Source organism: Pavona decussata, unplaced genomic scaffold (genome assembly GCF_977016875.1).
Source record: "Pavona decussata unplaced genomic scaffold, jaPavDecu1.1 SCAFFOLD_137, whole genome shotgun sequence".
In the NCBI taxonomy this organism is placed as follows: Eukaryota; Metazoa; Cnidaria; class Anthozoa; order Scleractinia; family Agariciidae; genus Pavona; species Pavona decussata.
Genome location: NW_028145550.1, coordinates 3262239 through 3278458, shown reverse-complemented (window position 1 = coordinate 3278458; position 16220 = coordinate 3262239). Strand labels below are relative to the sequence as shown.

The 16220-nt window shown below is 36.8% G+C and overlaps 1 protein-coding gene and 1 pseudogene across 1 annotated transcript; both read right to left on the bottom strand.

The window, feature by feature from the left end:
- Positions 1-1540: 1540 nt before the first annotated feature.
- LOC146467365 (lactose-binding lectin l-2-like) lies at positions 1541-6324 on the bottom strand. The gene is made up of 3 exons (XM_085126153.1): positions 6256-6324; positions 3051-3203; positions 1541-2199 (listed from the first exon to the last, which is right to left on the bottom strand). The coding sequence occupies exons 2-3, from the start codon at positions 3193-3195 to the stop codon at positions 1769-1771; spliced, it is 576 nt and encodes a 191-aa protein (XP_084982279.1). The 5' UTR covers positions 3196-3203; positions 6256-6324; the 3' UTR covers positions 1541-1768.
- Positions 6325-13652: 7328 nt separating this feature from the next.
- LOC146467364 (uncharacterized) lies at positions 13653-15829 on the bottom strand (annotated as a pseudogene).
- Positions 15830-16220: the final 391 nt, after the last annotated feature.

The following is a 16220-nucleotide window of genomic DNA, read 5'->3' as shown; positions in this document are numbered from 1 at the left end:
AGTTCTCTTTTTGAGCTAAACGGGTAACTTTCAGTTACTCGGGCGTGAACTATAAAGGATGTCATGTTGTGTGCTTTGCTTGAGGAGGTAACAGTCTTTAGCTTTAAAAAGTAGGTCTTAGGGATGATTTCTATTTGGACAACGTGAAATTTCCGTGAATTCTTGACCCAGCCAAAGACTTAGTATATTTTTGTGGTAGAAAAGGGCGCTAACCCTTCCCTTTTCAAATGTTGATTTCAACATCCGGGACTTAAGTTGATATGGAAAACACTAGCAAGAATGGGCAAGGATTTTCTCTTCAAGAAGCGTGAGTTTGAAAAGCTATTCTTTTTCGCCGTTATAACTGTAGCGTTGTTAGGCTAGTGATCGATTAGTCAAGAAGTGCGATTTTGGGACGGATTTCCGGACTCAATGTCATAAAAAATTTCCAGATGTTCGTTCGGCGTGATTCTCATTACGTCTTGAATTTATAATTAAGACGGAAAATCAATTTAAAACGCTGTCTTGCCCCGATTAAGCCGATTTTTTTGTGGAAGGCTAGTCTTGAGCGCTTAAAGACCGGGTTTTGGTTGAGATTTAAGATGCGTTGGCGCCGTTAATAATTGCCAAATGTCACACTTGTTTAGTCTGCAAGACAGACTGGCGTCAGGCGCACTTTGTTGGAGCAAAATTTGCATACGTCGGGAAGGTTTTGCTTTCATTTCCAGATCAAATTTCAACTGCAATGTTCATTAATATTTACTGGATAGAGATATCTCTTCAGAATCTTTTCCCTTTCTTTCAGAAATCTTTTTTGTGAAAGATTGCATTAAAGAAATTACACGTTTTGTGGCCGCGGTAAAATAATTTTCCGTGGGAAATAAATTCATCGAACACGACAGCGCTGCACACCCATTGTACATTTTATAGTGTCAGAAATAGATTTCAGCCGCAAACCAACCTGTGGAACTACGAAAACACCATGCTCATCAAAATAGTTGCCATGTTCAGAACCCTTTTAATCTCCTCATTTGCCCATAAAAGAAGAGTAAAAAGGGCTTTTCACCCAGCTCTAGCTTCGCGAGGTTTGCGAGTCACGTATTTCTAGTTGAGTGCTCCTTTTAGAGCTAATTTGGCTCTCCAAAATTCCTTGCCGAAAGAACCTAATCCCTAAGACTGAAATACACCTCGACGAACGAAAAAATGTCCCCGAGAGGCTAAAACACTTTTTTTGAGGGCCAATGTTACTCTCTTAAATAAAGACATTATAGTCTGTTCTAATTGTAAGGTCCGAAATACACCCATTGGCGAAAATAAGTCCCAGAGGGGGTTGTAATTTTATTTGATAACACCATTTATCCCCAAATTGTGACCAAAATGACCACAGTCGCAAATTGGCACTTTAGAGCTGAAATAGTTTTTTTTTAAAATTTGCAGTGTGTCCCCAACTAAACTCTTCAGAAGTGAACTAAGGGAAAGCCGTGGCTTCTCACTGTCAAACTAGTTTTATCCTTTTTAATCAGGCCGCATATAACACAAACAAAAATATTGCACTATTAAATAATGCCAACACCACCTTTATTTTTCAGCTGACTCTGCATTTACCCCAACTAATAACTGAATTAAAGTAGACAATGTATTGAGCGAATGTTAGCTCTTACAATTATCTTGACTTGATTAATTGGTGTAGTAGTGAAACACCAATCTGTTTCTTTTACATCGTCACTTATTTTCAACTGACTACAGTTCTATATGCGAGTCAGACTGACAGCTTTAGCACTGAGACACATCAAATTTCCTTCTGGCACATAATAGCAGCATCAGGCATGAAATAGTCGCAGCGTAGGTCATTCCAATATGACTCGAAGTTAAGGTTGCCCTCTTTTGCATACATTTGGACACAATCCTCGTTGCCACCAACGTCGTTGGGTTCACCGCCGTACCAGTTGGTATAATGCCCATCTAATGGTGTGTCGTCTCCCCAGGCGAACTTCCCATCAGCCTGTCGGTAGGCGTCGATCCATACACCCCATTTTGATATTCCTGGCACATTCCTTATCTGGTCGTAAATAAACTGGTTTTCTTCGGCTGACCTGATGGTGGGAAGACTTGCTTCCAGTTCCTTGCATCGATCTCGTGCACTTTGCATACTTGGATACGTCGGGGGTTTTTCGACCAAATAACAGTGTCTTTCATGTCTGACCCAGCCATCTGGACAACCTGAAAAGGTAAAATGGAAAATAGAATCATAATCTAAAAACCAATGGTTGGCTTAGCATGTCTCACGATCCCTATCGTGTTAAAATTATACGAAAAAGAGCAACTCGCAACGGTTGATATGCACCTATGCACTAATAATCAAAATGGCCCAAATTGTGAACAAAACTGCCCTAGAAGGCCTTGATGACCCCCTAAATCCCTACGGTTATTTGGTCTTTTGAGGTTAAAACAGATCCGCTGAGGAATTGATAGTGCAGTGATTACTCTGTTTGTCTACGGAGATGACTGCATAGTTCAATCTAAACACGGAAAAGCTTTTGAGGAAAAATTTTCCACGCTTAAGGTTTTTTTTGCAAACAAGTGAGAGAAGCAATTCTCTTAACTTCCTCACAGATAATCTTCGTAATTTTGAAGTGGAATTCAAGTAGCCTTTGTTCTTACTGTGAACTAACCATTGGCAAATGATGAACGAAATCTGTTGAACTTAATTGGATGCATTAATTGGATGGATGCCTAATTGGATGGATCAACAATCTGCCCATGAAAACATTTCTATCGTCATGAAATAAGGAAAATGTTCTTCCTCTCTTAGGTCTAGTCCCTCTTTTTGTCTTTCCCTGTCGTCTTTGGAATTGTTATTAAAGTAAGAGCTCGTCGGCAGTGTAGAGCTGTAAAAATATTTGGTAATTGTTTTAAGCTCTTGGGCATTTTGCTATGAAAGATGAAGAGCCTCAGTAAGAATCATTATATAAAATGCTATGTAATGCAGTATTGAATAATTAGATGAATGATGAAAATATATAAAACAAAAACAAATTCTATTGTCATGAGTAATTTCTCTCTTAACTTACAAGAGCAATAGCAATTAGCAGGTGGATCAGCAAAGAGTTCGACGAGGGACTTTTTGTCTTTCGTTGGCTCTTTGGGCTGCTTAGCCTCCATTATCAGAGGCAACAAAACGAGGCAAAGAATGAACACCGTTTCCTTGGTTGCCATTTCTGATTCTGTTGAGAAAAAAAAAGAACTGCACTTAAGTGATGCAAAAATAATTTGTTAGGCTTGCATGATGATGAGAAAAGTAATAGAATATCAGAAAACTGTAGAGGCACCCGCTCAAGGAAGAAGTTTCGCTATAAAAAGGAAAGCCCCTCCTTCCTTTTACACCTTTGTGGGCGTGAAATGCAAATTACGACACCGTTCAGTCGTGACAAGTTGTTGTTTCAAAAATATGCCTCAAAATCTCATGATATTACCACAGCAATTTAAAACATTAGTTTCTAATCTAGTTAACAGGGTTTATGCCGAAAACTAAGCCAATTTTATTAGTAACGGTTGAAGAAAAGGAGGTATGTCGTTTGTCACTTGTTAACGCTCTGGTGGTTATCTGATAACTAACGGTGAGAATGGCCAAGCAAGGCCACTTTTATAGCGGAATTTCCCGTTTAACTAAATACAACTAAAATCAACTTGCTGCTTGTACGAGCTGAAGGAAAAACTTATCATATAAAGATGAATACAAAAACAGCAACAACAAAAGTACTAAATGTAATGCTCTTTACAGTTTCAACTAAGTATTCAAAAGTTAAAGGGACGGTATCACGCTATTTTTATTAACACATTGAAAATCGAAAAGACGCTCTTCGGTTGATAGCAGCCAAGATATAATGACTAAAATTCCATTAAAAGTCTATCAGAATGCAAAGAAACTATCCACGGATATTTTCGCCGGCAGATTAAACTAAAAATGAATTCAAATTTGAAAACGTCGGGCCGACGTTTTCAATTTTCGCTGTCGTAACGCATTAAAAATCGGTTGTACTATATTTTGGTTCAACTTTTCGTCAAAGTAGAAATTAATTAACACAGTGTTCAAAGTTAAAATTTAGTGAATTTTTGCCCAAAATCATGATATCTCCCATGATACTGCCCCTTTAAGGTCACTTCTTTATTTCATGACGGAATAATTGTAAATTGCAACAGTGGAAAACGCCTATAAACTTTCCGATACGTTTTTGCGAAACAAAAAAGCTTCACGCAGACTTTTTTAAGAGTGACAGTCCTTTCGGTTAGAGTTTCTGATCAACATGAACGAATCTAAATATATCTTTGTGCTAAGTTTCTTTACTATGTATCTTTATTATGTTGACTTTTGACAGATTGAGGCAGCTGAAAAAATTCTACAGAAATTAAAATTTTAGAAATTGTGAATACCGAAAAATTGATAAATGATAAAGGGTGCTGTTGAATGCATTGCCGCAAAAGTTTGAGTGGGAAATATCCTCCAACAGAAGAACTAAATGAAGGCCCTAAGCTAAAGTTAAACTCTCTCTGCACAAAAAAAGGAAATCTTGTTCCTCAGTTTTGTACCCTGAAATGGAGCAATGGAATAGTGAGCTGTAAAAATTATTAGAACAATAAAAAAATTATTCTAAGAACTATTTCTAATGAAGAGATCAAGACTTTTAAATTTGAAGACATGTTTCGGCAACTCCTGTGCCATCGTCAGTTTACGGATGGAATTACATTGATGAACAATATTTAGCGGAAAACTAGAATAACAATGGTATGATACAGCAGCTAATTACAAAGAAAGATTAACATTTACATGAAACAATTGTTGATTTAGGGAGGGTTTCTCCCAGTGAATATGCACTGCCCCCTTGAGGAGAAGAAGAGAAGAAATCTCAATTCATTGACATTATGGCTTGATGTTGATAAAAAACAAAAACAACGTAAAACAAGAAAAAAACCAAAAAAATCCGTAGGAAATCTTTCGATCTCTTAAAAATGATAAAATGGCAGATACAATTACATTAGCATCATCCGAAAAAAGTGCGTTACATTCTGTTGTTTTAACTATTCAAAACGTTTGTTTTCATGGCGGAATCATGAAACTAACATGACTGTCATGACCGTAACATTTTGCTCTTCCGCTGAATGCAAAGCAGTACTATTTTGAACGTTTTTTGAATCAGTTAAAATGACTGTTTTGTTTTTAAATTGGTGCCTTAAAATTGTTCTGTCAAAAAGTTAACTGCTTGTTCGCTTAACTGTGTTTGCATGTGGCATGGGCATAAAGTATTGGCCACCTTCTAAAACCTCAAGAGATATCTTAAACGAAACTTCTGAAAAAAGCGACCGTTTTCAGTTTGGTCATTCAATTGTGTTTAACAAGTCGACATAAACTGGTAACCACGTTCTTACACATCGAAAAATATTTTAAAGGAACTTCTGAAAAAATCGACCATTTTTTTCACTTCAGTAAATTTTACCAAATAAACCCTGCAAAAACTAATTTTTGGCGAAATACCGAAGGCACATGTACAAAGGTGAGTTCAAAAAGATCAAAGTTAACAAAATACCATAAGAAAAATGACCAAAAACCGCTGATACAGCCAGCGCCTATGTTCCCGTCTTTTTTTTAACCCCACTTTTCAGCCCGTTGCCCATGGATGACGGATTTCGTCATTGGTATAAAACTTTAAAACTAGGAAAATAGTAATACGCAGCTCCAATTCAAACTATTTACCCTCAACCTAACGGGAATTAGGTTGAATTGGTGCAATACTCTGAAAGAACAATCTTTCAATTAAGCACGGTAGGAGATTTTGGAAGGAAAATGATCTAAAACTACGCTTGATTTCGCAACCGATGCACGGTTGTGCTAAGTCGTCCTTAGGACGTGGGTATTTCTGATTGCAATCGCCTTACAGTTTTTCGTTTTCCCAGTGGCACTGGCTGCACAAAAAATTCTGTAACGACTAATTGAACAACTAACGATTTGAGGATGAGAATTTCGTTGCCAAATTAGAATTCCAGTAATTCGTTAAGGTGCTAAAAAGGACCAAACTCAGGAAAAAAATTAAATGGAGTTGTAACCCAATACTAAAACATTCCGTTCGCCCTTTTTCCGACTCAGAAATTGTACTTTAGCCGCAAAAACAAACAAACGAAACAAGAACAAAAATATAAAAATGAAGGCAACGCTTAGCATTTTAGAAACACTTCAATAATTTTCAGCGGTGATATCAATTCACTCTAAATTTCCCAACTTACCAGACTTGGTTTTCCGAGAGTGGTAATCCTCACCGATGGGGCTTCTAGTTGAGAATGAGTAGGTCTTATCTGAAGTCTTATGTTAGAGAACATCATTATGCATCATTATTTGAATACAAAATCAGTGACTGTTTACAGATTAACACAGCTGAAAAACTTTGCGACAAGTTAGAGTTTTCTAAATTCTACATATAACTAAGTATTGCAGAAATTTAGTATGCCGTTCTAGGAAACGAGCAGCTGGTATATCAGAATGTCCACTTTTAGAACTGAATTGTGGCTTACGGAAACTTGATCCTAGGCATAATTCCAACTCTTCCTCTTAATATAAATTTAAAGCAATTCATCATTAAAATTCATACATTCATGAGTAAAAAGAACTATTTTAGTGACCACGAAACATTGTTTAAACTTCATTGGGAAAATAAATAGGATAGTGCAAATGTTATTATTGCGACTGTTTGCAGAGTAAGGCAACTGACAAAATTCTCAACAAATTAGAATTTTCTAGTAAGGTATTGCTGTAAAAATAAATAGAAGTGTGTCGTTGTAGGAAACGAACAGCTTAAGTCGGACATTAGATTTTCCACTTGTAGAAATAAACTGTGCCATATTGAATTGATCCTAGGCTTAATTCAATTTCCTCGTTTTATAAATCTCAAGAAATCCGTCATTAATATTCATACATTCACCATCAAGTTCAAGTAAACGATCAAGTTTATTTATAATTTCAAAAATTTAGCAAAAAAGGGAGACTGACTTGCCGGTAGCAAGAGCTTATCTAGGCGGGCCAGAAAAAAACGAAATAGAACTATAGTTAGTGAACACAAAACCTTGGTTTATACATTCATAGGGAAAATTAACAAAATAGTGCAAATGTTATTATTGTGACTGTTTGCAGAGTAAGGCAGCTGAAAATATTTTCACCTTTATGAATATGAACACAAAAATTTTAAATATCACATCACACTACTGCAAGAAAAACTGTGCTGTTATATGTACCAAACAGGTTCATTCCAAAAGTTTGAGATGTTGGTTAACTTAATCGTGTTCCATGGACTGAATTCAGACTCTCTTTACCTACATGAAAAGGAATTTTATCATTAATTAAGATATCATCCTTCAGTTTTTAAGGCTTGGCTGGGTAAATAGTGAATAATGGTAGTATTTCCCAAAGCCTTTATCGATACGTCATACTACAAATTACGGATTTATTCCCAATAAAAGAAATGGGAATTTGCTTAGGAAAGAATATTTGAAGTAAAGGTTGGATGTCACTGTCATTTTTGTAAAAAAAAAAAAAAGAAGTCAATTTCCTCGAAGTAAAATGATAGCAGATTTAATAACATGAGCAACGTTTGACTAGAAATAAGAGTATGTTAAGTTGCGTTGCCTTAAAACGTTCCAAAAGTTAACTTTGAAGAGGGTTTAACTTAAACTAAGCAAACGTGTTTTTGCGTATTGCCAAATAGGTGAAACAATTATTTTATTTTCGAAAGCCGATCTACTAATTATGCGTTAATAGTCTCTAAGGTAATTGGTTTGTTTGCTCATTTATGTCCACAAGTCATTGACACGTTAAATCTCTGGGGATGCTCTAATGTAAGTTAAACTGCTGAAAAAAGGTAGTCGTTTTTGTCCTAAAAGTTATCGAATAAAGTCTTTTTAGGTCAATTAACCGGGTAAAGAAAATAACGAAATCCTAAAACCGCTTTTACAAATGCGAGGTTAGTAAGATCGAAATAACAGAAATACCGTTAGAAAAATAACCCCAAACAGTAACAACACGTGCTCCCCTACTCTAGAAAGTCATCTTGTTCTCGGAAGTTTCAATACAAGAAGTAATCCCAGTGCCCAAAATGGTGCTCTATTGCCGTTTTGGAGTGGGGCAAGAAGAAGATATTTGTTTGTAAAACAACGAGGCTCGATTATGCACCATAATGTTGCACTTTGTTCCAAGCGCCTAATTTGGTTGCTGGCGCGATAACAACCGACAAATTGCACGCAAAGCGATCACTGTTGATTGCCTCACGTTTAAAAAATGATTGCCTGGCCACCCACAATTAGAATCATTCGGCTTTTCTCACACTAGCGCTATGTCTTTGAACAAAACGCATAACTAAGAAACAAAAAAACTGAAGGTTCTTGTCCAAAACTCTGAAAATCTCAAATTAAAAAATTCAATGTTTTGAATTATTTCATTATTCATCTATATCCTGATGAAAAGGAGAATTTTATAAGTTCAGTTTCGAGAAGTTTTGAATGTCACGTACCAAGTCAAAGATAGCTTGTACTGTTCTATGCTTAAAAATAATCGTTCTCCACTTGCAAAACTAGCTTGTTCCCAATGACAGAGTCGCCCATGCCTATTTAAAGTTTCTCTGTACAGAAAAAGCAATTTATTATTATTTTTTCAATTTACTCTCACCAAGGTAACTAATAGTCACCTCGATCTAGCTCGAACATTGTTTCTGAGAATCTGAGTCATGCCAAGTCTTACGGCAACAATGTAATGCGAATATCATTTCGAGGATTTATTCTAACGAAAAAGACTAAACGTTTTCTTGAAGGAGACCTATAGCAGATCAATGAATCTGGCATCGTCCATGAAACCGTATATTATATTGATCATTAAAACGGCCCCTTTAAGAAGGTTTGTGGAGTCAATTGAGTTATAAGAATCATCCCAACAGGCAAATGGATTGATACAAGCTCAAGCTAGAGGTTTCTTTCACCTGAAAAATGGCCAGAATTGTTTATCCGTTTTGCAAGGGAATTTACAGGGCTAACTTTGCTTCTTAAGCTCATTGATATATTATACGCTAACTAAATGGCTTGTTTATTCAGTCTAAAATGAAACGTTGGCCTTTTTACTCGCAAATGTTTGCCAAATCGGGCAGGCAATTTGGGAAAAAATCCTTTTTCTCATTCTGGGTTATACTAAAGAAAAACTCGATAAAATACAAGCATCACGTTTACAATGACATACAGGTAAATAACACACAATAAGGTCTAAAATAAGCGAACTAAAAAAAAAATTACCCGTAACCGCGCTGCAATACCTCAATCCGCATGCATGTTTTTTATAGAGGTATAAGCGAATCACGATGAGCCGAAATCGAGCTGAAAGTTTCAAGAATGGGCTACAAACCAAACAGAAAAATTTGATTATGGATCTTCATGCTGCACCTTGCTACTTGTGAGGTTATGCGTTAGCTAGTGTATCCAATGCCACCACGGTCACATTTACCCTTAGAGAAACGATTGCGGGACCATTCAAAATTAACTATATACATATGAAGTGTAACTAGACGCCATACAGCAAAATGGCGATTTGGCCGTCTGTTTAATCAATTCCACCTTATTTTCTGTCTTGTGGAATCGCGCTCAAACAAAATGATTTGCTTATTCTTAGGCGATCCTGTTCATGTAATGTGAAGCGTGATCACCCGGCCGCGCTATAACCGCGTGTCTAATCAAAATCCTTAACTAATATGATTTTCTGTTTCAGATATAGATCATCTAACCATTTCTTTCTGTTTGCAGAAAGGAAAACTGTCGTTGCCGGATTTGACGATGTCGGCCTTCTCGTCTCAATAAGGTGTTTTCAATGCGTGCCATGTATTTGAGATATAATATCTCAAACATCTTATTGCCATAATGTTAAATCACATTTTCTTTCAAACATTCAAACATTCTTCATTTAGATTGCAAAAATTGGAAGGCAACTATCAACGCTCGGCCTTCTTGACCCTAGAACTAATCCTACTTAACAATAATGAAGCGAAAACCTGAGAATATTCGGCAAAAACGGAAAATGAAAATTGCCGTAATTTCTCGACTTACCGGGTTTGTAATTTTGAGAGTGATAGTCCCAGTTGCTGGAGCTTCTTGTCCAAAACAAGAGATCTTAAGAAATCTGTGTTTTGAATTATTTCATTTCCCTTTAGTCTGAATACAGACTTAAAGGCTCTAGGCTATAGGCAGCTGATAAAATTCTGATGAAAAAAATTAGAATTTTATTAGTTCAGTTTTATGAAATTGTGAATATCTCGTACCGACTCAAATATAGGTTGTGTTGTTCGATGCTTTGAATAGAGCCATTTAAAAAGACTGTCCCCTTTGTGGAACAGGATTGTATTCAATGGCAGAGTCAATTGCAGAGCTATTTAAAGTGTCTCTATATAATACAGGAGAAGGAATTGGCGTTTTTAAGTTTACGTTGAAAGGCTTTGTTTAAATGAAGTGACACAGAAAACTACTGGAAGATATGATTATCATACCTTGGATTTATTTTGATGACAAAGAAATTCTAAATTCAAAACTTGACGAAGCGCTTCGTCTTCTTTAAGTAACGGAAGAATTATCCCAGATGAAGAAATTGAACATCATCGAAAACAAGTACATTCTAATGTATTTTTATATGGATTGAAATTATTAGAAATGTTATCATTTAATAAACCAATACGTCATGTCAGTAGAGAAATTTTATTCATTCATCAATCGAGAGAAATCATTTATCAATCACAGAGAAAGAGAGAGGTGGCGAGAGCTTATCTGAGTGGTCCAGAAAAAAAAAAAACTTAGAACTATAGTTAGTGAACATGAAAGCTTGGTTTATAATTCATCGGGAAAATTAAAAGAATAGTGCAAATGTTATTATTGTGACTGTTTGCAGAGAAAGGCAGCTGAAAAACGTCTCAACTTTGTGAGTATGAACACAAAAATTGTGAATATCACATCACACTAATGCAAGATTTAAAACTGTGCTGTTGTATACATCAAACAGATTCATTTTGAAACTTTGTGATGTTGGTAAACTGAATCGTCTTCCATGGACTGAATTCATATCCTCTTTATCTACATGAAAAGGATTTTTCTCATAGTAATTAAGTCATCCTTCAGTTTTTTAGGTTTGGCTTGGTAAATAGTTCATGAATAATGGTAGTGTTCCCCAAAGCCTTTTTCGATACGTCAATCTACAAAGTACGGATTTATTCCAAATAAAAGACATGGGAATTTGCTTAGGAAAGAATATTTGAAGTAAAGATTGGATGTCACTGTTGTTTTCGCAGAAAAAAGAAGTCAATTTCCTCCAGGTAAATAGATAGCATATTCAATAACATGAGCATCGTTTGACATGCAAATAAGAGTATATTAAGTTGTGTTGCCTAAAAACGTTAAAAAAGTTAATTTGAATGGGGACTAACTTAAACTAAGCAAACGTGTTTTTGTGTATTGCCAAAAATGTAAAACAACTAATTTGTTTCGAAAGGCGATCTACTAATTATGCGTTAATAGTCTCTAAGGTAAATGGTTTGTTTGCTCAATTATGTCCACAAGTCATTGACACGTTAAATCTCAGGGGATGTTCTAATTAAAGTGAAACTTCTGAAGAAAGGCAGTCTTTTTTGTCCTATATATTGCCGAGTAAAACCTTTCTTGAGTCAATTAATCGGGTAAAGAAAATAACGAAATACTAAAACTGCCTTTACCAATGCGAGGTTGTTAACACCGAAATCACAGAAATAGAGTTAGGCAAATGACTCCAAACAGTAACAAGAAGTGCTCCCCTACTCAAGAAAGTCATTTTGTTTTCGGAAGTTTCAGTATAAGAAGTAATCCCAGTGGCTCGGAATGGTGCTCTATTGTTTTGAAGTGGGGCAAAAAGAAGATTTTTCTATGGGGACAACGAGGGTCGATTAGCACCATAATGTTGCACTTTGTTCCGGGCGCCTATTTTGTTCGCTGGCGAGCTCACAAACTACGAATTGCGCGCAAAGCGATCACAGTTAATTGATTTACGTTAAAAAAAAAATGAGCTATTCAAGAAGACTGTTCCTTTTGTGGAACAGGATTGTGCTCAATGGCAGAGTCAAATGTAGAGCTATTTAAAATGTCTCTATATAATACAGGAAAAGGAATTGTCGTTTTTAAAATTTATGCTCAACTATTAGTGACCACGAAAAAGGCTTTGTTAATATAAAGTGACACAGAAAATTACTGGAAGATATGATTATCATGATTTGGATTTATTCTGACGACAAAGAAAATCTAAATTCAAAACTTAACGAAGCTCTCAGTGTTCTCCCGTAACTGAAGAATTATACCAGATAAAAGAAATTGAACATCATCATTAACAAGTACATTCTAATGTATTTCTATTTGGATTAAAATCATTAGAAAGGTTAGTATTTAAAAAAGGAATACGTTCGGTCAGTAAAGAAATTTTAATCATTCCTAAATGTCATTATAAAATTTTGAATAAGCTGAACATAGTTTTAGGGCACTCATGCTCCTGCAAAAGTGTTTATACCTTTTGGAAGTGAATTGAGCGGCGTTAGTATGCGGCTAATTTGGATTTTTAAGCTTATCTATTTGTTGTGGTTTAAAAGTCTTCAAAGGTAAATGAATGTTTACTCATCTTTTTCCACAAATCATAATGATATAAACGTCTTGAAAGCTCAAAGGGATACTTTAAAATTAGACTGCCTACAGATAAATTGTCGATAGATCCCTGTTAAATCTTTATCTTGGTCGATACAGAGTTAAAAATGTACGAAATAACGAAATTGCGTCTTCAATGCTGGGAAAAATTGCACAGTAGGATCGAAATTGTAAAAAATAAATGGTAAGGAAAAATGACCCGAATTCGCAATGCCACAAACCACCATGTATAGTACTGTAAAAACGGACTAGTTAAAACAATCAATCAAAGTTGTTGTATTAAATTCATCTGGGATAAGCCATATTTAAGCATTTAATACGACCATTTTCTGTAGGTAGATATAACTATATTTTTTAAGTCTAAAGTAATCTATATATGTAAATTATAGTAATCCATCCAGGGGATAATGGTTGTTAAGTTTAGTTAATTCTTCTTCATTCCTATGCTTTTCCCCCTGGCGTTCGTTTTGTTGTTGATATAAGGTTGCGTTACGCATACTGATGGCGTGACAACATTCGGGTGTATGCCGAGGGACCATGGGTGGCTTAATGAGATGATGCCCCCTATGATAGTAATTATTGCACTTTGTCCTAACCAATTTATAATCAGTTAGGGTAACACTTTCCATCATTTGAAACAAACTTTTTTTTACGTTACCAACCTGACTGATCTAGATAAGTTGATTTAACCGACCTGAACGCGCTGGTGGTTGCATCTGGAAAAACCATTTTTATTAATATTATCATTATTATTATTATTATTATTATTATTATTATTATTATTATTATTATTATTATTATTATTATTGTTATTATTATTATTATTATTATTATTATTATGTGCAGTTAAGAAACTTATGTATGCTAAAATAGAACCACATAGGGCGCGCAGCGTAACCTATGCGATGTTAAGGAACTATTAAAAAGAAATCTGCCCGAGTTAAAAAAAAAATAGCAATAAAATGTAAAAATCTCATAAAATATAAAGTTCTCCGACACAAAAACTATGTGGAGCTTCTACGCTATTCCCTAAAGGAAAGTCAATTGACGGTAGCTTTGAAAGTTCTCACTATGTTGAGAGAACTCGAGATGGTAGCCTTCTGCATCCTTCTCAATACGTCATAATCCCTGCTGCCAAAGACCTTCCTCATTGCCAGGTCTACATCCCTTGATCATCCCCCAAGCACGTCAATGATGATGTTACATTGTTTAACGTCATAGCCAGGGTACTGCTTCTTCAGCTCGAATCGCAGTGGCCCGTATTTGACCGTCTTCTCCTCGGATTTCTTTTCCCGATGCTTCATCCACGGACAGGACACAGCCCACACCTACTTATTCTTGTGGTTCACAAATCGAGCATCCCTCTGTTAGCCTTGACGATGGTATGTTCAGCATAAACTGGAACATCCCAAAACGCTAATGCCTCAGATGACTCATAGACTGGTTTGGGCATTGCACACGAGTACCAGGGAGGGACTGAATCAATTAGCCTCAGATCCCTCGTCATCTCGAAAAAGAGGACTTTCAGTGCTGCGTTGTATCTCTCTAGGTACTTAGACTGGGCCAGAGCAGAGCAACCCGCTAGCACATACGAAAACGTCTCAGGAGATTTCCCACACAGTCTACACGTGACGTCGCCCTGTTCTACACCTGTTTAGTGGACTGTGTACACCTTAGTAGGCGTAAGCTGCTCGTACAACTCCATTACCCCAGCGATGGTATGGATATAAGCACAGGTCCAATCACGCAGCCAAGCAAAACATCCACTCTGATTTAGCTCGCTATCCTACCACCTAGCCTGTAAAAACCGTCCATGCCACTTCTCCTCTTTGATCTTCTCTTTCAGCTTCTCCATATCTTCCTTCTTGAGATGTTCTTTGACCTTTGGCCCCTGAATCTCCGTCTCAGGATCGCTCATGGACCAGCACGACGGTTGAGGGTATTCCAAAGACAGGCTCATGCCCAGTTCCTCGGCAAACTTATGCGCTTCCTTCATCAGTGAAGAGTGTCCCTTCTCTACCGCCCTCTCTTCGAACTGTTGCACTGCCCCCATAGAGGGATCCATGTTGTGACAGAGCCTTATTGCTGCCTTGATCTTAGTCAACTTGTATTCGCGCTCAACCGAGCGCAAGCCACGCCCTCCTTTCTCTCTTGCCAAATACATTATCGCCGTCGAGCTTAAGGGATGTTTCCCACCGTTTTCACAGATGATCTTTCTAGCCTCTCTGTCGATAACTCGCAGTTCTGTGATTGGCCAGTGTTGAGTCCACATCAGATAGGTTAGGACTGGCATTGCGTACTGGTTGCTGGCTCTTACTCGGTTAATATCTGACAGAGGACTAGACCATATCACCGATAGCCTTTTCAGATACACCTTGGCTGCTCACTCAAGGGCCAGCTTTTCATCTTGTGTCACTGTTTCTTGAACTCCTAAGAACTTATAACTGGTCCCTGGCTTGAGACTCTCAACCGCTGATGACTGGTCCACCTTCGTCCCCACCGCATCTTGCACTTGGTTGCCCCTCTTGACGTGAAAGACATTGCATTTCTTAGGGTTCCAATGTAAGCCCAAATCCTGCATGGCGTTGCTAGCAGACCTCAAAACTCTGTTCAGCTTGGCCCCAGTCGTTGCGAACGCCTTAAGATCGTCTATATATAACAGGTGGGTTACCTTTGTCCCTATAGGCTTTGAAAGACTATATCTCTCGATGGCACCTAGTAACTAGGCTACTGGGTTTAGGCACAAGGTAAAGAGGCGCGGACAGAGGGCGTCGCCTTGAGGTAACCCCTTGAGAAACCGGATCGAACGGGAGATCTCAGGTCCCTGCTTCGTGACAGCAACAATCTTGGTATTCCAGCTAGCAGCAAGATGACTAATCGTTCCACATAACCACTTAGGAAAGCGATGGATCCTCATAACTTTAGCCAGCCAGGTATGGTCGACCGAATCATAGGCTTTCCTAACGTCTACCAAGGCCATGCTAAGGTTTCCCTTACCCCTGTGACAGTCAAGAGTCACCATTCTGTCTATCAATATATTGTCTGTCGTACCGCTACAGCCAGCTCTGGCGCCTCTCTGTTGTCCCTCCATTAGATCGAATTCTTTCAGGTGACTATCCATAGGGCTTTGAAGGCAGGTAATATTATTATTATTATTATCCATAGGGCTTTGAAGGCAGATATTATTATTATTATTATTATTATTATTATTATTATTATATTATTATTATTATTATTTTAATCGAAATTAATTGTAAATAGGTTTTAATAGTTCTCTTTTCTACTTTTAACTTGCAAATACCATTTTGCTTGGAATATGTTAATAAAGAGATTATTATTTAATTATTATTATCATTATTATTATCATCACTGTTATTATTATTACTATTATTATTATTATTATTATTATTATTGTTAGAGAAAAATTGTTTCTCAATCCTGTCATATTAAATCAAACAAAAAAGTTTCGTTCTTGTGATCGAAAATTTATGTTGAAATACAAGCTTTCGATTCCCTCT

Coding starts and splice junctions, on each gene's coding strand:
- LOC146467365 (XM_085126153.1), bottom strand. CDS start 3,195: ATGGCAACCAAGGAAACGGTGTTCATTCTTTGCCTCGTTTTGTTGCCT. Junction 2,200..3,050: donor TGCTAATTGCTATTGCTCTT/GTAAGTTAAGAG, acceptor TTACCTTTTCAG/GTTGTCCAGATGGCTGGGTC.